At 40.2% G+C, this 20431-nt stretch overlaps 1 protein-coding gene across 1 annotated transcript in view; it reads right to left on the bottom strand.

Annotated features, from left to right (window-relative positions):
* Positions 1-20431, bottom strand: part of LOC127568011 (tetratricopeptide repeat protein 7A-like) — a 180820-nt gene that overhangs the window by 17781 nt on the left and 142608 nt on the right. The window contains exon 20 of the mRNA XM_052011257.1: positions 19455-19657. Within this exon, the coding sequence (XP_051867217.1) occupies positions 19455-19657 (203 nt within the window). The remainder of the gene's footprint in view (positions 1-19454; positions 19658-20431) is intronic.

The following is a 20431-nucleotide window of genomic DNA, read 5'->3' as shown; positions in this document are numbered from 1 at the left end:
GCATGTTCAAGTCAAGTCGAGTTTATTGCCATGTGCATAAGTATGGTGAGGTACAGGCACAATGAAAAACTTGCTTGCAGCAGCATCACAGGCATATTGGTACAAACAACAAAGTATGTAGGTACAGACATGTTGGGAGTCTTGAGGCTTTCCATTAAGATCCTAAAGCTCACAGAAAAGATACTTTTACCCTGGTTTAGTCAAAGAATAGTGTGTAGGCTGCTTATGTTCCAGTGGCTCACAGACAGAAGAGTTTTACAATGAAGTCACTTGGTTAAATATGTTGTTGAAGATCTAGATGCTGATTTCATTACATTTGGGTTCTGTAATCCACTGTTGGGTCAAGGTTTTGAGTCCTGGAAACTCAGCCAGCACACAGATACTGGAATCCTAAATTATAGCTGAAGAAGCATTAATATTAGAATAGCTGTAGTCAGTAGTGAAAGTAACACTCGGCTGCCAACATTGCAATAACTGTGCATTGCACAAATCCCAGAAATTTTAAAATGCCAAATTCTACTTTTACCCACAAAGTGGTTAAGGGATAGAAAAGATACAAAGTGAATAATAATTTTTTAAGCTCATTTCTCAGATATTTTTAAATTGTCATTTACTAATTCTTGTACCAATGTCAGCATTTAATTCCAATTTTACACTTCATGCTTTTTGCCAGTTATACTAAAGTTAACAAAAAAACACAAAGTAAACTGTGAATTTGAAAGGTTAAGACTCATGGGATTAAGGCAATTTAGCTAGCTGGATTGGATTAAATAATACTTTGCCAGTAGAATACAGAAACAAAAGAAAGTAAATGGAAGAGAACTGATTGAAGTAATGTCAGAATTCCATAGAATTCATCATGCACAAACAATCTGGAAGATTTAAAAAAATGCCAGCAGTGCACAGATCTCGTGCATGAAAAGTCAACATTTAATGCCCTTCCCTAATTGCTGGTGAACCCCCCACAGGAATCACTCTAGGCCAGGTGATGGGGAGACTCTTACAGTGCTCTAAGGTGAGTGAGTGTGAGAATTTTGATTCAGGAACAATGAAGAAAGAGCATCATATTTCTAAGTCAGAAAGTGTGGGGCTTGGAAGGGAACCTACAGTTAGTGGTGTTTCCATGTATCTGCTGCCCTTGTCCTCAGAGACCGTTAAAATCAAGAATACCGTACATGCTGGAAATCTGAAATAAAAGCAGGAAATGCTAGAATCACTCAGTAGATCAAGCAGCATCCATGGAAAGAGAGACAAAGTTAGTGTTTCTGGTCAAAGACCCTCCATCAGAATTAGGAAAGAGAAGAAACAACTTAGTATTAAGTTGTAGAGGGGATACAAGAGAGATGGATAGTAGAAGGAAATATTTCTGAGGCTGAGGTCAGGCCTAATGTGGTGATAACACAGCATCTGGTTGATAGGTGAATAGACCCTTATTAGATGGCTTTATGGCTAAGTTACATTGTTTTCACCTGTGTAAAGAATCGGAAATTACCATTTGCAGGCAGATAGACTGTGATGCCAATCACGCCAAGACTCATTCAGGCCAAGGGATGCGTTTTGTAGATAAAAGCATAAATTACAGTGCAAGCAGACAGATGTCCACTCAATTGGAAGAAGTGAAAACCATGCATCCCTTTAGGAGGCAAAAGCCCATCTTCACACCAAGGACATCTCTAACATGTTGTGTAACACTATGGTCTTGTTAAATGAGATAGCCTCAGGCTATATCTGGCTGCTCAAAATTGGGTGTCCATGATGTACTATTGGCCATCAGCAGCAAAAATATACACCACCACAATATGTCACCAGGGAATCAACCTTAGTTCAACGAGAAGGGTACAGCAGGAGCAGCACCAGGCATCTTAAATATATGGTGCCAGTCGAGTGAAGCTGCATCAAAGGATTACCTGCATGCTGGCCAGCAGAAAAAAAGCATGCATCAAACAGAACTAAGCAACTTCACAACCAAATCAGATCAAGGCTCTGCAGTCATGAACAGTGGTACACCAGCAAGCAGCTAATGGGAGGAGGTGGCTCCAAGAATATTCCCATCTCCAACAATGTGAGTGCTGAAGACAAGATTGAAGCATTTGCAGCCACGTTCAGGCAGAAGTGCAGAATGGTTTCTGGTCAATGGTGACCCACTCCCCACCCTACTCCAGGACATTGACAAAGCAATGGTAATTCCACTGAATATCAGTGGTAATTGGTTAGATTCTCTCTTGTTGGAAAGGGTCATTGCCTGGAACTTTTGTGGTGAGAATATTACTGGCTACTTATCAGCCCAAATCTGAACGTTGTCTACGTACTGCTGCATGCAGGCCTGGGCTGTGTTATCTGCTGAAGAGTTGCAAAATGGACACTGTGTAATCATCAACAATCACCTTTACCCCAGGCTTTCTGATGCAAGATTGTTGATGAAGCAGCTGAAGATGGTTGGGCTGAGGGCACGCCCCTGAGGAATAATGTCATGAGATGATTGACCTCCAACAGCCAACCCATCTTCCTTTCTGCAAAGTGTTCCCTTTGATGCCCATTAACCGGATTTATCAGGGCTGAGTATTTCCAGTATTTTTCTGGTTTTATTCCAGTGCTGTTATTGGCGCAATAATATTTGGATTAATGATTACTTTTCAATTGTAGGTGAGTCATGCTGTGAGTTATTGTAATGGCAATTTTCCAAATACAATCATGTTTCCCTGCTTCAAGGCTTTGCTCTGAATATTGCAATAAACACAAAGCCAGGCTTCGTTCTTCAAATTACCAAAGGCCAATAAACTGCAGAGAAAGGAACATGAAAATAAAACCTCCTACTTTAGGGTGTAAATGTAGTATTGCAAGATTAATGGGAAGTTTTCCCTTTCAATTGTCTGCAATACAATGAAATCTAAAAGGCAGTGAATTAAAGTTCCATTAATTAATTACTCTATTTGATCTAAGCAAAGAAATCAAATGGGCCGAAACTCCTTCTCACTATCTCCCACAGTACATGCCATTGGGCTGAGATATGCAGATTTTCATTAAACCTTATTTATTTCTTGGTATTCCTGAAATTGATTCCTTTTGGAAAAGTTACAACAGTATCCATAGTTCAAGCCATTAAATGTAAATCATTTAACAATGAGCTCCTTAACACTCACATACAAGTTGTTAAAAATTTAAATTATGGGAAAATTGGATTCTGCATCTATAAACAAAAAAAATTGAAACACAAATTGCTCCTTAACAGATGCATGGCTAAAACTTCACTTAGGGTGAGTCTGACGGGTCAGAAGTCCATTCTCTTTGTGAAGTGTATGATCCTTTTCAGTCCTTCTCTATTTTCCCCCAGGCTAGGATTTCTGAATCAACAAATAAATGGAATGTGATACAAAGATTTGTAGTGCAGTTTTTTTTAAGCAAGTAAACTTGAGTTCTTGACCCAGAATGAGAACATAAGAAGTAGCAAGGAAGATCTTACCAGCAGTATTTAAAAGGATCAAAATTTTTTTAGATTGGCTGCTGGTTGATTTTGTCTGGTTGTTGGTGCAAATGCCAAATCCGCTCTGTTATCTCCATCAGCCTGGTTCCAAAGCATTAGCAGCAAATGTTGCCATAAGAAAAAAAATATTAAAGGTCCAGGACTCTGTAACAAAATCTCTCCTCAGAAAGCACCTCAACCAACAGCAGCCATGACATCTGGACTGCCTTGAAGACCACAATAATTAATAGAAGAGACTTTTGGCTTCTCTGAGAGAAATCACCAGGATCAATGATGAGAATGATTAGAAAAATCAAGTCCTAGTTAACTGCAAACACCTGATGTTCTTGGCTTGGAAGCTCCACCACACCTCAATGGAAAATGACTGGCACCCAAAAGCCATGGTCTAACACAAAACCAGTGAGCTAAAGAACAGATGGGGGTGGAAAAAGTGTAGGAGGTTCAGCAACTTGTTCGTAACCATGGGATATGCAGATTCTTCAGCATTGTCAAGACTAACTATGGCCCAAAGACCATGAAGGTCGCAGGTTGCTGAGAGCCAGGAATGGAAGCAGTCAAGCACTATCTGCTAGCAGAGCAAGGACCTGCTCTCTTCTTGTAGATTTTTACATTTTTGTGTGTTCTTTCCTACTAAATGCTCTCATTAATCCATCAACCAGCTCAACCCCATGGTCAGTCCAACCTCACCCTATTAGGGATATTCCCTTTGTCCTATCCATCCCTCTGCAATCTCTCTGCAGCTTAAAGATAGCTAGTTTTCTCTCTTCCCCAGCTCTGATGAAATGTTAACTGTTTTTCTTTCATCAGAAGTTGTCCAGCCTGCCAAGTGACTCCAACATTTTCTGCTTTATTTCAGATTTCCAGCCTCTGCAGTTCTTTGTTTAACTAGTTTAAAACAGGTTTTACACTTCCTGATCATGAAAATCAATTCCAACACTTTCCTAAAGTTGACTTCTCTTATGCTAAGACCGTTTTCATGTAATAGTACTAAATTATGTCCTTATGCTTTTTAAATAACATTGTTCTCCCACAAAAGCAGGTCAGATCTGAACTTTGGGGAAATATAGAAACAGGCTTTCATGATCAGTGACAATGACACAGATAGAAAACCATTTAAACACGTGTGCTGCATTATTTTTGCAAGTAACTTAAAAATCTAACCTATTTTTGAAGACAAAAATCACAAACTGAGTGATTATTCTTAAGCAATGACACTGAGTAGATCTGCATTTAGTAGAGCTGAGCTGTCAGATGTGAATTGCTTGATTTTTTTTAATAGTTATAAAAATTCACAATTGTCTAGGAACCTTTCAGCACCTGAAAACATCTGCTAAACATGTAGTGCATAGTGGACTAACAAATGTTCTTGGTGAGCATCTTCCACAAGGCATAAGATGATGGCCAGGGGAAGGAAAACTAGGACCTTAAAGCTCAGGTCATTGGCCAAGTGTGAAGATTTATGATTGGCTTCTCTGAGACTCAAGTTACAACTTATGTTATGCAATGAGATACAATTTCTAGGTTAATTTTCTCCAACCACATAGTAGATAGAATCATCACCTATGTCAAATGAGGGAGATTGCTGTGCTCAGTAATTCCCATTTCTCGGGTTCCATGAAAGCCCTTAGAGTAACAAAATGGCTTCTTATCATGCAAGGCATGCAGTATTTGAGTGACCACAGTAAACCAAAAAATGGTTACCAGATGACAACAGTTATCTGCTAACAATATTGTTCATAACCCCAGAGTTAAACTCATGAATACGTGGGTAAGGTGCATACAATGAAAGCTACAAGATCTACTGCTGAGATTCATATTGGTGTGCTGTATGCTGGATAACCTCACTGTCCTGAGGCCACAGTTCTTGCCCACGGCTATACGGCAAACACCTGAAAAAGAGGGGTAGAAGGAAGAAGATTGATAATATAGTGCTCTTCAAGACCCCTTGATGTTCCAAGGTACTATATAACCAACCAATGAATTTCTGTTGAAGTGTAGACACTATTGTCAAAAATTGATAAGCCTGTGCTGATGATCCCTACACTTGAACTTAAATGTCACATGACAGCTTGGGCAAGTAAGTTCACTTACTGAAAAGTTAATAGATTTTGGAATAAAAAGTGACTAATCACAAAACTACCAAGTTGTTAATAAAACTGGTTAAATAGTGTACTGTCGGCAAGGGACAGCTGGTTGATAAGCTATTCCTTAGCCACAGCAATACGGTGACTCTTAATGGCCAGTCATTCGAAGTTGGTTAGTGATGGGCATTAATTGTACAGATTTTGCAAATGAATTATTGCAAAGAAAATCTCAGAAACAAAGCAAATCAAGTTCTCACAAACAGCAATGTAATCATGGCCAGATTTTTTAAAAAAATATTGACCAAAGTTTTCCTGCTCTTCTTCAAAATAACACAATGGGGATTTTTGCATTGACATGAGAGATGGGCGAATATCCCATCACCACTGAGGCTCAAAAGTGGAGAGTAGTTACAATGGGGCAATCCTCACACTGGTGGAATTAAATATCAGTAGCAGTCAGGAAATCAATAAAAATTCAGCTGAATAAATTTGGTCTTTGTGGATGTAAGAAAAATTAACTTCTAGGTATGATGTGTCTCATGGCTCGAGATTGTCCCAAAGTGCTTCAGAGGCAATGAGAAATGGTGCAGGCATTATGGTATGTACCAAATGCAGTAGTCAATTCGTACATAGCAAGCTGTCACAAACAGCAGTGACATAACTTAATGTATTTTGATAATGTTGGCAGGACACCAGGAAGACCTCCCACTTCCTCTTGAACCACTACAAGAGATATTTTACATTCACCTGTGAAGGCAGATGTGGCCTCAGAGAGTAAAAACTAACCAGCATCTTCAAAACAAAATGTGGTTTAGGTTGATATTGTAGAATAGTTTCCATTCTAGTGAAATATACTGAATGATATCTTTTAAAAAATAAGACAACATTGCTTTCCCTTTCAATAAAAATGTAAAATAACCTACTTCAATCATACGTTTACATATTTTTTTAGCAATATCACTGGTTTTTTTTCAGAACAGTTAACAATGTAAGCATGTCTCATGGGGAGCGGGGAGGGGAATGGCATGAACGGTTAGAATAGTCAAATTCTGTTCCATGCTGTTTTCTGCAGCTTGCTACATATTAGCTTAAAGCTCGATGAAATATAAAACCTTTATTCTCATGCATTACAAATATATTCTATTATGAAACAGAGAAGCTTGTTCTTTGAGGATCAGCTGTTGGCATGCTGACTATAATTTTATGTAATGCAGGGGTGTATTTTTTATCCTCTTCTTCCAGTTTTCAGCACCCCACCTCCCTCTTCCTGGCTGCAGTGACCTTTATTACTGTTTGATTCCAACAATGATGTTGAGCTTTCAGTTCTTCAGGCAAGGGATCACAAATAGATTCACCACATTCATCTGTTTTTGTTTCTCTCTAGTTATCAATACCACTGCTTGTTTCAGTAATTACTCATGTTTTGTTCCTACTAACTTAAACGTATTCCATCCTCTACACTCTCCTTCACTAGCCCTTCAAGATCACTCTATACCATTTCTTCTTGTTCAGATCTCCACAGCTTCCTTCCTTCATTCTAGAGTCTCCAGACTTTAAAATTAAAGCTATTTCTAATCACTGCCTTTCGGTTGCATCTTCAATATTTTGATTCTTTTACGTCAAACTTCCGCAGCATGAGGACTTGGGTTGGTTTAGCAAAACTGACCAAAAAACACTTACCACAGACAGTACGTTGGCACCCTGTTTGGCTATAAGTTTAATGAGAGCAAATACATATCTTCCTCTAGCAGTCACACAAACTTTCCCAGCAGGGATCCACGGCAGCAATCTGGATCAGGAACCCTGACTGATTCTAGTACAATCACTTCAGAGCAAGAAATTATGTTTCGTGGTTCTTGTGGAAGCTTTTTTCCCCCCAATTGACAGAGGAACTCCAATCTGATAGAATAAAACCAATGTGACTCCAGACTTGCAATAAGGAAAATAAACCAATAAATGCCTTAAGCTTTAAATATGAACAGTAAAAGCATCTGAAAAAAGAATGATGTTTTGGATGGAAATGCTGATGAAGACACCTACCCAAAGCATCAACCTCTCTAGTTCTTCAAATGCTGAGTGACAATGCACACTCTCAGTATTTTTGGTATTTGTGAAGAGTTCTGACTGCATACTGTAATTGCGATCATTAACGTTTAACCAACAATTCTAAGTCAGTTGTTCAATAGTCTTTTAAAATGCAGTCTCCATCAGAGGTGAGGCCAACTTCACAACCACCAAATCAAAGGCTTCTCACAAAGCCAGCTTTAACTGTGTCCATATGTGTCAGTTTAAACTGACAGTTTCTGTGTTCCCACTGGTGGGAACACCTCCAGATAAAAGATCAAAGAGTCTGATTGTGCCATTTCCTTCTTTGGGCAGAAGCATACATACAACCCAGTAAACAACATATGCAAATCAAAGAAATCTGACCTCTTCCAGCTGCACAGCCACTTTTAGCGTCAATGATGATGAAAACAAACAACAGAAAGGCAGGAAGGGCAGGTTTTTTTTAAAAAATGTATACACATACATAGTTGTGAACAAGTACTGTGGGAACAATTAAACAAAACGAGAATAATAATGCACATTCCCTTTAGCTCATTGGAACAGCCCTGGCAAACAGACCTATCCAAAGCTTCTTCAGATGCTACGACAATGCATATTCCCAGTATTTTTAGTATTTGTGAAGAGGCCTAATTGCATATTATAAATGTAATCATAAAAACCAAATTTGAGTTAGCCAATTTAACTGTTCATTTGACTTTTAAGGCATATTGTATTCATAATAGCAGCCCTAATGGAAAAGTGAAATACACAAAATAGAAACAAAACACTCGGGAAAGTAGAGCTGACCATTCAGCATCCAAAAGAAAAATATTGGGGTTTATTGTAACTGACTTGATTATGGGACACTATTGAGAAGTAAACAATATTACTTCTCCTTCTAGTGTTGATCATATCAAGCACTCTGTTCTTACTTTCAGAAATAACCGGCATTTGATAAAATACATTGTGAGAAAAAGCAACAGATCAATTTCTTCACCCCTTCCCTTGTGATATAGCTTTTGAGACAAAATATTATAATCTCAGATCTTGAAAAACACAAGTTATAATCTCTAATAGATAACTGCTTAACTGAACAAGAGTAGCAGGAAATGTCCCAGATTTAAGTTTCATACATCTGAGACTCAAGATATGGGCAGTGTGCCAAGATGAAAACTAGATGATAAAAAAAGGGAAGGATTTGGATAACTATCTGTCCAGGAAAAAATCCTGCATTTTTTGTGCAGATGTGTCTTGTTTGACAGTTGTTGCAGTTAGTACAGAAAGCCCACTTGGTATCCAGGCCAAATGTTGGAGCAGAATGAAGGTAACTTTAATCAGTATCTACTGAAGTTGCCTGTGGTCCTAGAGTGAGATGCTGACCCTGGTTTTTGAGACACAAAATGTTGTTCACGCCATGGTTAACATCCTTACCTCAAAAGCTAAAAAACATACATGTTAAATGTGTACCTTGTATATTTTATTCTGCATGCACTGGTTGCCACGCAGGTCGATAAGGTTGTGAAGAAGGCATATGGAGTGTTGGCCTTCATTAGTCAGGGTATTGAGTTCAAGAGCCACGAGGTGATGTTGCAGCTCTATAGAACTCTGATCAGACCACACTTGGAGTTTTGTGTTCAGTTCTGGTCGCCTCATTATAGGAAGGATATGGAAGCTTTAGAGAGGGTGCAGTGGAGATTTACCAGGATGTTGCCTGGATTGGAGAGCATGTCTTATGAGGATAGATTGAGCGAGCTAGGGCTTTTCTCTTTGGAGAGAAGGAAGATAAGAGGTGACTCGATAGAGGTGTACAAGATGATTAGAGGCATAGATCAAGTGGACAGTCAGAGACGTTTTCCCCAGGGCGACAATGGCTAACACGAGGGGACATAATTTTAAGGTAATTGGAGGAAGGTATAAGGGGGATGTCAGGGTAAGTTTTTTTTTCCCCACAGAGAGTGGTGGGTGCATGGAATGCACTGTCTGCGGAGGTTGTGGGGGCAGATACATTAGGGATATTTAAGAGACTCTTAGAAAGGCACATGAATGACAGAAAAATAGGAGACTATGTGGGAGGGAAAGGTTAGATAGATCTTAGGGCAGGATAAAATGTCAGCACAACAGTTGGTCAAGGAACAGCATAGTGTCTCGACCTGCATGAAGACCTCTCCTAAAGGCCTTCTCTACAATGTGACTACCAACAATTACAAAAAATTAAATTACATACCCCACATACAACACCAATCTTAAGAGACAGCACTAAGCTTGTCCCTTAAACATCTGCCACCTGGTGCACAGAAAAATTATGAAACTGAAATTGCTTTTGAATCTCACTATGTTCTTGCATTCTAAAAACAAAATTAATGTTCCCTGAAGCAATAAGTTTTATTTTCAAGCTGTTGTTAAAATGTTAATTATGGATAGCTCACAGCAACCAATTATTCTATTGCCTTCTTCACCCATGACACACATAAGTTTCATTTCTTTAAATTCCTATTAGGTGAACCATTTTATGACACAAACACTGTCAAAATAACACTGTTACTTTATACAAAAGACTGCAGACTGCAGTGCTGCTGGCACTTGCTGTAATTAAATATATTACATTAATACAAGTCATATGTACTTAAGAGAAATGATCAGAATGATATAATAGAATTAAGTAGGAGGATCGTGTGTGGTCTAAATATTTGCATAAGTCTATGTACAGGACAGAGGGGTGGGCACCTGCCTGGTCAGCTTGGGCCAGGAGAAGATCTTCAAAAGGATATCACACATGTACATGATGGACATGCTCTCCAAAATGGACTTTTTGGAGGGAATCAGAAATTGAATCCAACTGCGCTACACAGATATCTGTAGTGCAGTACAAATCAATGGGTGGGAAACAAGATAGCTTCCCTATCAAGTCTGGAGTTAGGCAGGGTTGCCCACTCTCCCGTTTTGTTTGTGTGCTGCATTGAACCCTTTGCTGAATTCATCAGAAAGGACAAGAGCATAAGAAGGGTGACATTGCCAGGCAGCAGGGGCACCCAGGTCAAAGCCTCCCTGTACATGAACGATGCTGCCATCTGCTCGGATCCATGGTCAGTTCGCAGATTGATCAGCATCTGCGACTAATTTGAGTTGACATCGGAAGCCAGAGTAAATCCAAAGAGGAGCAGGGCCATGACCTTAGGCAGCTGGCCTGACTAGTCCCCTGTCCCTTTCACCATCAGGTCTGACTGCCTGCAGGTGCTAGGGATCTGGTTCAGAGAGGCAAGGCATCTAACAAAAATTGGCTGGAACAGATAGGAAAGGTGTTTTTTTTTTCCCGGATAAGAAAGGGTCATCTTCCAGTTTATCTGGGGATCCAAAATGGAATGAGTCTGACGAGTTGCAATGCACAAGTCCCTGGACAATGGGGGCAAAAGTGTACCCAACATCATCCTCATCCTAATGACCATCTTTGTATGTGGCTGCATCAGGCTGTACTTGGAACCAAAGTACGCTGGAGCCAAGTGTCGCTACATGCAGAGGTTCTACCTGTCTCCGGTGTTGCGAAGAATGGGCTTGGCCCCATTGCCACGCAATGTGCCAATCAGCTGGACATTGCTGCACTATATATCCTCTGTGGAAAAGGTACTCCTGACAACACCTTTGACCACAAGTCCATCAGGCAATGATCTGCATGGAACCAAGGACTCCATGAATACTGTGGGGTAGTTTGCTGAGCAGACCGTCCAAATCATCTAGCAGAATATCTCATCGCTAGAACTCACCAACAAATACCAAAACCTCATGTGACTGGCAGTGATATGAGCCCTCTCAGTCAGATCCTTCCTACATGGTCGGAATATCACTCCCAACACACGCTGCCCTCGGGACAACTCCGATAGCGAGGAGATTGCTGTCTACCTCTTTGCAGACTGTGGATTTGCTAAGACGGTCTGGAGAAGCATCCTTGTCACAGTTTATCCCGAGCAGCTGCATAACAGAGGACCCTCTGATTTATGGGCTGTTCCCAGGGACAAAGAAAGACGGCTATAAAGTGTTGTTGGATGATCTTCAACTCGACAAAAGACGCTCTTTGGTCTGCTCAAAACATTTTGGTCTTCCAGCACAGCAAGACGACAAAAGGGAATGCTGCTGACTGACACATTACAGACTGCAGGAGTATGTGCTGAGGGATGCATTGAAGCTTGGTGCAGCCGATACAAAGACTCTGTGGTGAAGGACCACGGTCTAGGGTATCTGATAGTGGACAGTGAGTGGCTGATTCCGGTGGGGAAGCCCCTCAAACAATAGAAGGGCGTATCACCCCAGGGAGCCATGAGTGGCAATGGTGCTAGGTACAAAAAAAAACATGCTAACACTACTATATATAGAACCAGAAACACTGAACCTATAGACTGAATGACACTAAGAACGGTGAATAAGAAGAGGCTCTCAGGCAGGAAAGTGGAAGATTAAATGGGGAACAGACGTTCTCAGGGAAGAAATGTGGCAAATATTCAGGGGATACTTGTGTGGAGTTCTGCATCAGCATGTTCCAATGAGACATGGGAGTCAAGAGAGGATACAGGAACCATGGTGTACGAAGGCTATAATAAATCTAGTCAAAAGGAAAAGAAAAGCTTACAAAAGGTACAGAGAGCTAGGTAATGTTAGAGATCTGGAAGAGTATAAGGCTAACAGGAAGGAGCTTAAGGAAATTAGGAGAGTCAGGAGGGGACATGAGAAGGCCTTGGCGGGCAGGATTAAGGAAAACCTCAAGGCATTCTACAAGTATGTGAAGAGCAAGAGGATAAGATCCGAGAGAATAGGGCCTATCAAGTGCAGCAGTGGGAAAGTGTGTATGGATCCAGAAGAAACAGCGGAGGTATTTAATGAATACTTTACATCAGTATTCACTACAGAAAAAGGTCTGGGGGATTGTAGTGAGGACTTGCAGCAGGCTGAAAAGCTTGAGCATGCAGATATTAGGAAAGAGGAGGTGCTGAAACTTCTGGAAAGCATCAAGTTGGATAAGTCACTGGGACCAGATGAGATGTACCCCAGGCTGCTGAGGGAGGAGATTGTGGAGCCTCTGACGATGATCTTTGCATCATCGATGGCGAAGGGAGAGGTTCCAGAAGATTGGAGGGTTGTGGATGTTGTTCCCTTATTCAAGAAAGGGAGTAGAGATAGCCCAGGACATTATAGACCAGTGAGTCTTACCTCAGTAGTTGGTAAGCTGATGGAGAAGATCCTGAGAGGCAGGATTTATGAACATTTGGAGAGGTATAATGTGATTAGGAATAGTCAGCATGGCTTTGTCAAGGGCAGGTCCTGCCTTACGAGCCTGATTGAATTTTTTGAGGATGTGACTAAACACATCAGTGAAGGGAGAGTAGTAGATGTAGTGTATATGGATTTCAGCAAGACATTTGATAAGGTACCCCATGCAAGGCTTATTGAGAAAGAGGCATGGGATCCAAGCGGACATTGCAATGTGGATCCAGAACTGGCTGGCCCACAGAAAGCAAAGAGTAGTTGTTGAAGGTTCGTATTCTGCATGGAGGTCGGTGACCAGTAGTGTACCTCAGGGATCTGTTCTGGGACCCTTACTCTTTGTGATTTTTATAAACGACATGGATGAGGAAATGGAAGGATGGGTTAGTAAGTTTGCGGATGACACAAAGGTTGGTGGTGTTGTGGGTAGTATAGAGGGCTGTCAGAGGTTACAGCGGGACATAGATAGGATGCAAAGTTGCGCTGAGAAGTGGCAGATGCAGTTCAACCCAGATAAGTGTGAAATGGTTCATTTTGGTAGGTCAAATATGATGGCAGAATATAGTATTAATGGTAGGACTCTTGGCAGTGTGGAGGATCAGAGGGATCTTGGGGTCCGAGTCCATAGGACGCTCAAAGCAGCTGCACAGGTTGACTCTGTGGTTAAAAAGGCATATGGTGTATTGTCCTTCATCAATTGTGGAATTGAATTTAGGAGCCGAGAGGTATTGTTGCAGCTACATAGGACCCTGGTCAGACCCCACTTGGAGTACTGTGCTCAGTTCTGGTCATCTCACTACAGAAAGGATGTGGAAGCCATAGAAAGGGTGCAGAGGAGATTTACAAGGATGCTGCCTGGAATGCGGAGCATGCCTTAGGAAAGCAGGTTGAGGGAACTCGGCCTTTTCTCCTTGGAGTGACGGAGGATGGGGAGGGGGACCTGATAGAGGTATATAAGATGATGAGGGGCATTGATCGGGTAGGTAGTCAGAGGCTTTTCCCAAGGGCTGAAACGGTGGCCACAAGAGGGCATAGGTTTAAGGTGCTGGGGAGTAGGTATAGAGGGGATGTCAGGGGTAAGTTTTTTACTCAGAGAGTGGTGAGTGCGTGGAATGGGCTGCCGGCAACGGTGGTGGAAGCGGATATGATAGGGTCTTTTAAGAGACTTCTGTATAGGTACATGGAGCTTAGAAAAATAGAGGGCTAAGGGTAAGCCTAGTAATTTCTAAGGTAGGGGCATGTTCGGCACAGCTTTGTGGGCCAAAGGGCCTGAATTGTGCTGTTGGTTTTCTATGTTTCTAAGAATGTAAAGAGCTTTGCACTGTATTCTTCTTTTGTATATGTGTTATTATGAATAAAGTTTATTTTTGAAATAAAAAGACATTAACATAGGCCAAATATCTTGTTTCTATGCTGCAAAAACTCAATGTAATTCTCAATGTAGGTCATTTCGTTGCACAGTTTTTGTGACTGTGAACCAAGTTACCTTTGCAACCTTTACATCCTGCGACATGTAATTCAAATGAAAAGTTAGCCAAGTACACTCTGACAAGTGGTTGTTAGATTTGGATCTTATACAGTTGAATCTGGAGCATTCTACAGCTCATGTTGTGGAGGTTTAGGAGAGGAGGAATGTCCTGGAGAGTGGGAAAGATGATGGGGGGGGGGGTGGGGGGCAAATGGAGAATAAGACACCATCTCATCCTCCAGCCCCTCTCTACTATAACAGGTAGTATCTCACTTCCATTTTGTAACCACCACCAATATGCACAAAGTCAACTACTTACTCCCAATAAATCCTAGAAGGTAACATTGTAGTTAGGATAAGTCCTGAGGCGACTCACAGAATAGATGTTGGTTGAACGTTGGTGAGGTCTTGACAAAGTCTCCTAGAAAGTCTCATGATGTGTTTGAGAGGTCATCTCCACACTCCAGCAGCAAGTGAGCATAAAATAAGGAGTATTCTTTATAGTGGATGAAATCTACATCAGTGACCTGGTTACTGCCAAACATCTGGTCAAATAGGAAAAAGCATTACAATAAATGCGAGCCACTGCAATGCCCTTATCTCTATTTAAGGAAATGCTAGCAGACATTTTAAGTAGAATAAATCTCTGATGGGTCAATTCGCAGCATACATCTTGCCTTTTGATAAACACAGGAAAAACAAGCTAGACTCCATCAAACTTGACAACCTTGGAAACACTACTGGCTGACTGAACTGCAGAAAATAATCCCCTGGATTCCTTGAAGAAAGATATTGTAAAGAAATAAAGAAGAGTGGGTACTTATTAGGAATGAGCTCAAGGGGACTAAAGAGCCCATTTCACCCATGCAGATCTTGAAATGCAATTCTATCACGTTTCCACCCAGAAAAATGTACACTAAAACAATAATGTCAACTGTTACATTGTGGTGTCAAAAAGAAGCAATCTTACCAATATAAGTATACATGAAAACACTTACTTCAATAGTTTGTGCTTTAGATTTGCTCTTAGGTTTTTATACCTCTCCAACATTTTGCCAGCCTGGGATCACCACCAACTGAAGTTTCCTTCTGTTGATGGAGCAGGCAAAAAGAGATTGGTGCACTCTGCTTTGAAGGGACAGCAGGGTAAATAACTTGACTAGCCAGTTTTGTGAATTTTGTGAATCCCAGAAACATATTGTATATTGAGACTTTGTTAAATAAGCTCTCTTCTTTGCCATCTGTGATAAGTAATCATGTTTATTAAAGGGCTCATTACCCAAGTATAACCAATGTGCACCTCCTATGATTTAGCTCAGATTCTGGGAGTCTGAAGTCCAGCCTCACAGTTATCTCTTTAATTCTCCTATTAATGTTGCAGTCTCATGCCTCCAGCTTTTAACGGCACAATGGGTTTACTGATGGTATAAGAAGGCTGAATTCCAATGTGCAGATCTCAACATAGTGGAAACATACAATAAAATAGGATATCATTAACACTGAAACTTGCTCCAGGAAGTTCACTTTTGTTTTCGCAATAGCTTAATTCCTTAATATCACAGTAATACCCATATCAGTTCAGAAGTTCTACAGTATTCCCATATCTTGGGAACTTTTCTAACTCCCTTCTTGCATTCCTACATGAAAAGTACTGGTCGAGTAACAGGTATTACAAGCAAGATATCTAGCCTGCATGTTCTCTTCACAACCTTTTATCAATACTACTATGGATGGCACTCTGTGCACTACAGATTAATTTCTGGAATTACCCTGTTCTCACCATTCTTACTGCAACTAATATCCATGTTGTCTACACATTCACCTACTGTAACTATTTCACAGGAGTTCAAATCTTGCCTCCCAAAGTCTTTGTGCATACATTCTACAGCTTTCATATGCAAGCTTATCATCATGCATTTTTTGGCATATTTCATGACTCCCAAAGTGTGTATCCCAAAGTTCTTTGCAGTTAGTTAAGTACTCTAGGTAGAAGGAGATACATAAGCTAATGTGCATACAGCAGTAATGTGAAAGTAACCAGTTAATCAATTTTTTGGTGATGCTGATTCTGTACTTATTCTCTCTTTTTTCCTTTTTCCTTGTCAAATCATACTAGGTCATGAAAATATACATAATTATTCTGCATGCACCAGCAAAGTAATATCTAGGCATCATGGTAACCTCAAATAAGCAATAAAGTCATTAATAATACATTCAACAGGAAGCCATGCCACAGGAAGTGTTGATCTAGAATCAGGTCTGCTTTTGTTGACCTGCATGGTTCTCTTATGGCTTCACTGTTCGTTATGATTGAAAAGAAATGTTAGCTCAATAAAGTTTTTTTTAAAGAGAATAAAGTAATCTTGAGTGAATTGAGAATTTTATAAAAATTTTACAATACGTACTCGGAACATTTAATACAATGGGCCAATGTCAGTATTTATTCTGTACACAAAGTTGCTCTCACATATTATCACTTCAAAAGACTCTATAACATGTAGTCATTTAGCAGATCAAAAATTGTTCCAAACTAATTTTTTGACGGCTATTTCACAGAGTTCAAATAGTAAGGCCATCCATAGGCTGTTTATTCAAGTCAGGAGAAGTGTTGACTAATGGTATGTTTATGTAAACCGTCACAGACGTATGAACTTGAAACATCAGCTAATTTATTGGCACTAATTAAATGGAGGTGAGCTAGACAAGTAACATGTCTTTACAGCATACTGACAGGCACCAGGGAAATGTGGCTGCTGTCTCCAATCAGCAGCAGTCTTCCTTTTGTCTCTTTCCAAGTTTCAGTTGTTGACGATTACACAGCTAAATATCAAGGATTTTGGAAATTGTAATCCTACTTAAAAGGCCTTAAAGCTGAATAATTTCATTGTCAGGAAATATGTCAGGGTTCTAATAATTTAGTTTGAGGGAAGCAATATGATTTCTGTTGATATCACAAATCATGATGTAACAAAATTGAAAATCACAACACGCCAGAAATACATATCCAGGTAACAACAGCTGAAGCAAGTTATTAATTTAAACTTCTGATGTAAGAAGAGGGGTTCTATTAAAAACCTTAACTTACCTTCTGTTCTTCCCAGATCCTGACACCCTTATTGTGAATTTGTGCCTTTTCTTCCCTCAATTGTTTTCCAACATTTACAGTTGATCCCTACTGAGACACTGTTCTGCCAGCTGTGTTCAACAGCGCACACATACAGTTCAGGTTTGATTTATAATTTTATAAATTAATTGAAGCTTGTCTCCAATGAGTGACCAACAACGATCCCCACCTGCAACCTTTCCCAACAAAGTACAATAAAGCTAGCACCAAGAAACACAGAGTAAGAGCTGTTCAGGAAGTCAAAACAGCCTTCACACCACTCAGGCTGGTGTGACTTGCTAAATTATCCTACACTGGGCTGGCTCAGAAACATCAAATGGCAACCAAAGTAAGACCATCCAAATTTAGGATGTTGGGACCTTTGTGGTGGCCTTTTTGCTCTGCTGCTTCACGGGATATAGGGACTCAGAATCACAAGTTATTAAAAGCAGCATTTCAAGCTTTATGACAATTTATTCAGATATAAAAATTGAGTTGTAAGGGTGAATTTATAAAAGCCTTATATAGGCTGAAATATGTGGGGTTTGGGGCTTTGAATAATTGGGAAGATATTGGACAACAGCAAAGGTGCTGCACAGATTCACTGACATGCTGCTTGAATCAAGGCACAAAGAAAGAATAGTTTACATTAAAACAGAATGGTAGCTGTTTTCTTTCGAACAGGGAAGATTACAGGAGGATTTGAAGGAAATGTTTATTAAGGTTTGACTACAGTAGATCAAAGTAGATCCTGTCCAATAGTCATGGCAGCCCTGAATCAGTACAAGATTAAATGCAGGAAATTGAGACCAGACAGCAGAACAAAAACTACAAACACTAGAGTGTTTTAAAACTGTAGAACCCACTACCAGAGCTAGTGACAGAAGCAGGCTCCATAACAACATTTAATAATATGTTAGATATGCAGTTAAAGGAAAAGGGAATGAAGTTTTATGAGGGCTGGATGGGCATGTGGGATTGGGGCCATTACTGTTGTGGAGGAAAGACGTCAACCGCGTGATTGGGCTGAATGGCCTACATTCAGTAATTGACCATACTCTCCCTCACTCTTTCCCAATCTAAACAGAGGTTGGACTGCCTTCCATTCCAACCATACTGAGGATATGGTAACCTCTGTTAACTTTCCAATAAATTACTGAATTATTTAACCTCTCTTATTAAAATCTAATTTGTTCAATTACAGAAATTTGTGACTTGAGAGTTAATTGCTATCCTGAGAGATATTTGATTTTCATTGACCTAAATTAATATATTGAATATATATCCTAATTGGCATCAGCATGCTATGCACTAAATAAATTAGGATTCGTTCATTTTACTGCCTAACAGCTGTGGTACTAAACTATACAGAACAAGAAGGTCACAGATTCAATTTCAGTCTCTTCTGTGTTTATTTATCTCAGCTGAGAGAACGGTAATATTGATTTCACAGTCCCTAGCACAGGGAAGGAGGGGAAGGAAACAAAAGAAAGAAAATCAGACAGGGCTTGACTCCTGATTCCCATCCAGTCAGAAACTCAGCGGGTCAGGCAGCATCAATCGATGGAAATGCACAGTCGATGTTTTGGGTCGAGACTCTTCATCCGGTCCAGATGAAGGGTCGACTGTCCATTTGCCTCCATAGATGCTGACTGACCCGCTGAGTTCTTCCAGTGTTTTGTGTGTTGCTCCAGATTCCACCATCTGCAGTCTCTTATGTGTCCCATCCAGTCACTTTGGCTGGAGTTGGCACGCATGTGAATTCTGGGCAAAAACAAGACTGGTGGTGGCTCTAATGGCTTTTCCCCAATGAAAGTGCTTACCTGGCTATCAAAGGGCTTCTAGTTTCTACCACTCGTGAATCCAAGCTTCACATGAACTAATCTTTGTGAAAGGACTTATACAAGAGGAGGACACAATATGTGTGAGTGAGTGAATGAGTAAGAGTGGGCATAGTTAATTCAATACGAGAACATATTTCATTTTTGTAAGACTTAAAAAGTTCATTTAAAAATAACTCACCAAGTGTTCCATGATCTTTGCACTTCTTGGATTCATGGCAAGAGCTTCATCATAAAAGTGCTTGGCTGCATTCAAGTTGCCGCTCACCTCTGCCAACCTCCCACGCATAAACATTACATCATGTGATACGGAAAAAAGGCTGGCTGCCTCTTGGATGCAAAATGAGGCTTCTTTGGTTCTTTGTAGTTCAATAAAAAGTTCAGCTTAATTAAAAAAAACACAAACAAACATTGTTCAAAATCCATGGAAGAGAAATACACTAAAACAGGAAAAGGATTGGACTTGTTATCCAAAATGCTTTTGTCTTAGGGTTTCTCTACTCGCATGTTGTATTGGTGGTTCACATTCATCACACTTTTATCTAACACAAGTTCAGCCATGGTCTCTGGAGAATACAGGAAAGCTGGAGATGGGTTAGTAGTTTTATTTTTTGAGGAAATGGTAATTAATCCGGCTTCAGTAGGGAGGAGGACAGTGCGAGAGAAGGGAAACATCAACTTGTCAGTAAGAAAAGTTAAGCGATCAATGATTTTCGAAATGGGGTTTAAATGCCTAACCTGCTGACATAGAGAGGAGAATGTCAATGATCCAAAGATCAAGGTTAATATTTCCTTTTTTATTCCCTTGCTCTCTTAATTCCCCTCTTTTCAGAACACTGACCCTGCAGCCTAGAAATTGGAGTGCATAACACCCATCTTTTGTGAGCATAAAAGCTATTTTTGTATATATTTTAAGATGACAGTGCCCATTTTCTGTGGAAGCCCCAGCATCAGGACATGATTCATTATATAATGACTGTTCTTTTTCTAACATCATTCAGTACGTGGTGATGCCATCAATTTGTATAACAACCTTTCCTGCCTAATTGACAGGAAGTGGAGCAATAAAACAACCCACAATCTTTGTCTTTAACTCCAGTAAAATGAGAAGCAAATTCCAAATCATCAGCCGTGAGATGTGAATTGAAGATCCCAACC

Source organism: Pristis pectinata, chromosome 3, assembly GCF_009764475.1.
Source record: "Pristis pectinata isolate sPriPec2 chromosome 3, sPriPec2.1.pri, whole genome shotgun sequence".
In the NCBI taxonomy this organism is placed as follows: domain Eukaryota; kingdom Metazoa; phylum Chordata; class Chondrichthyes; order Rhinopristiformes; family Pristidae; genus Pristis; species Pristis pectinata.
Note: the sequence above shows the minus strand (reverse complement) of the source record. Positions and strands in the feature narration are given on the sequence as shown.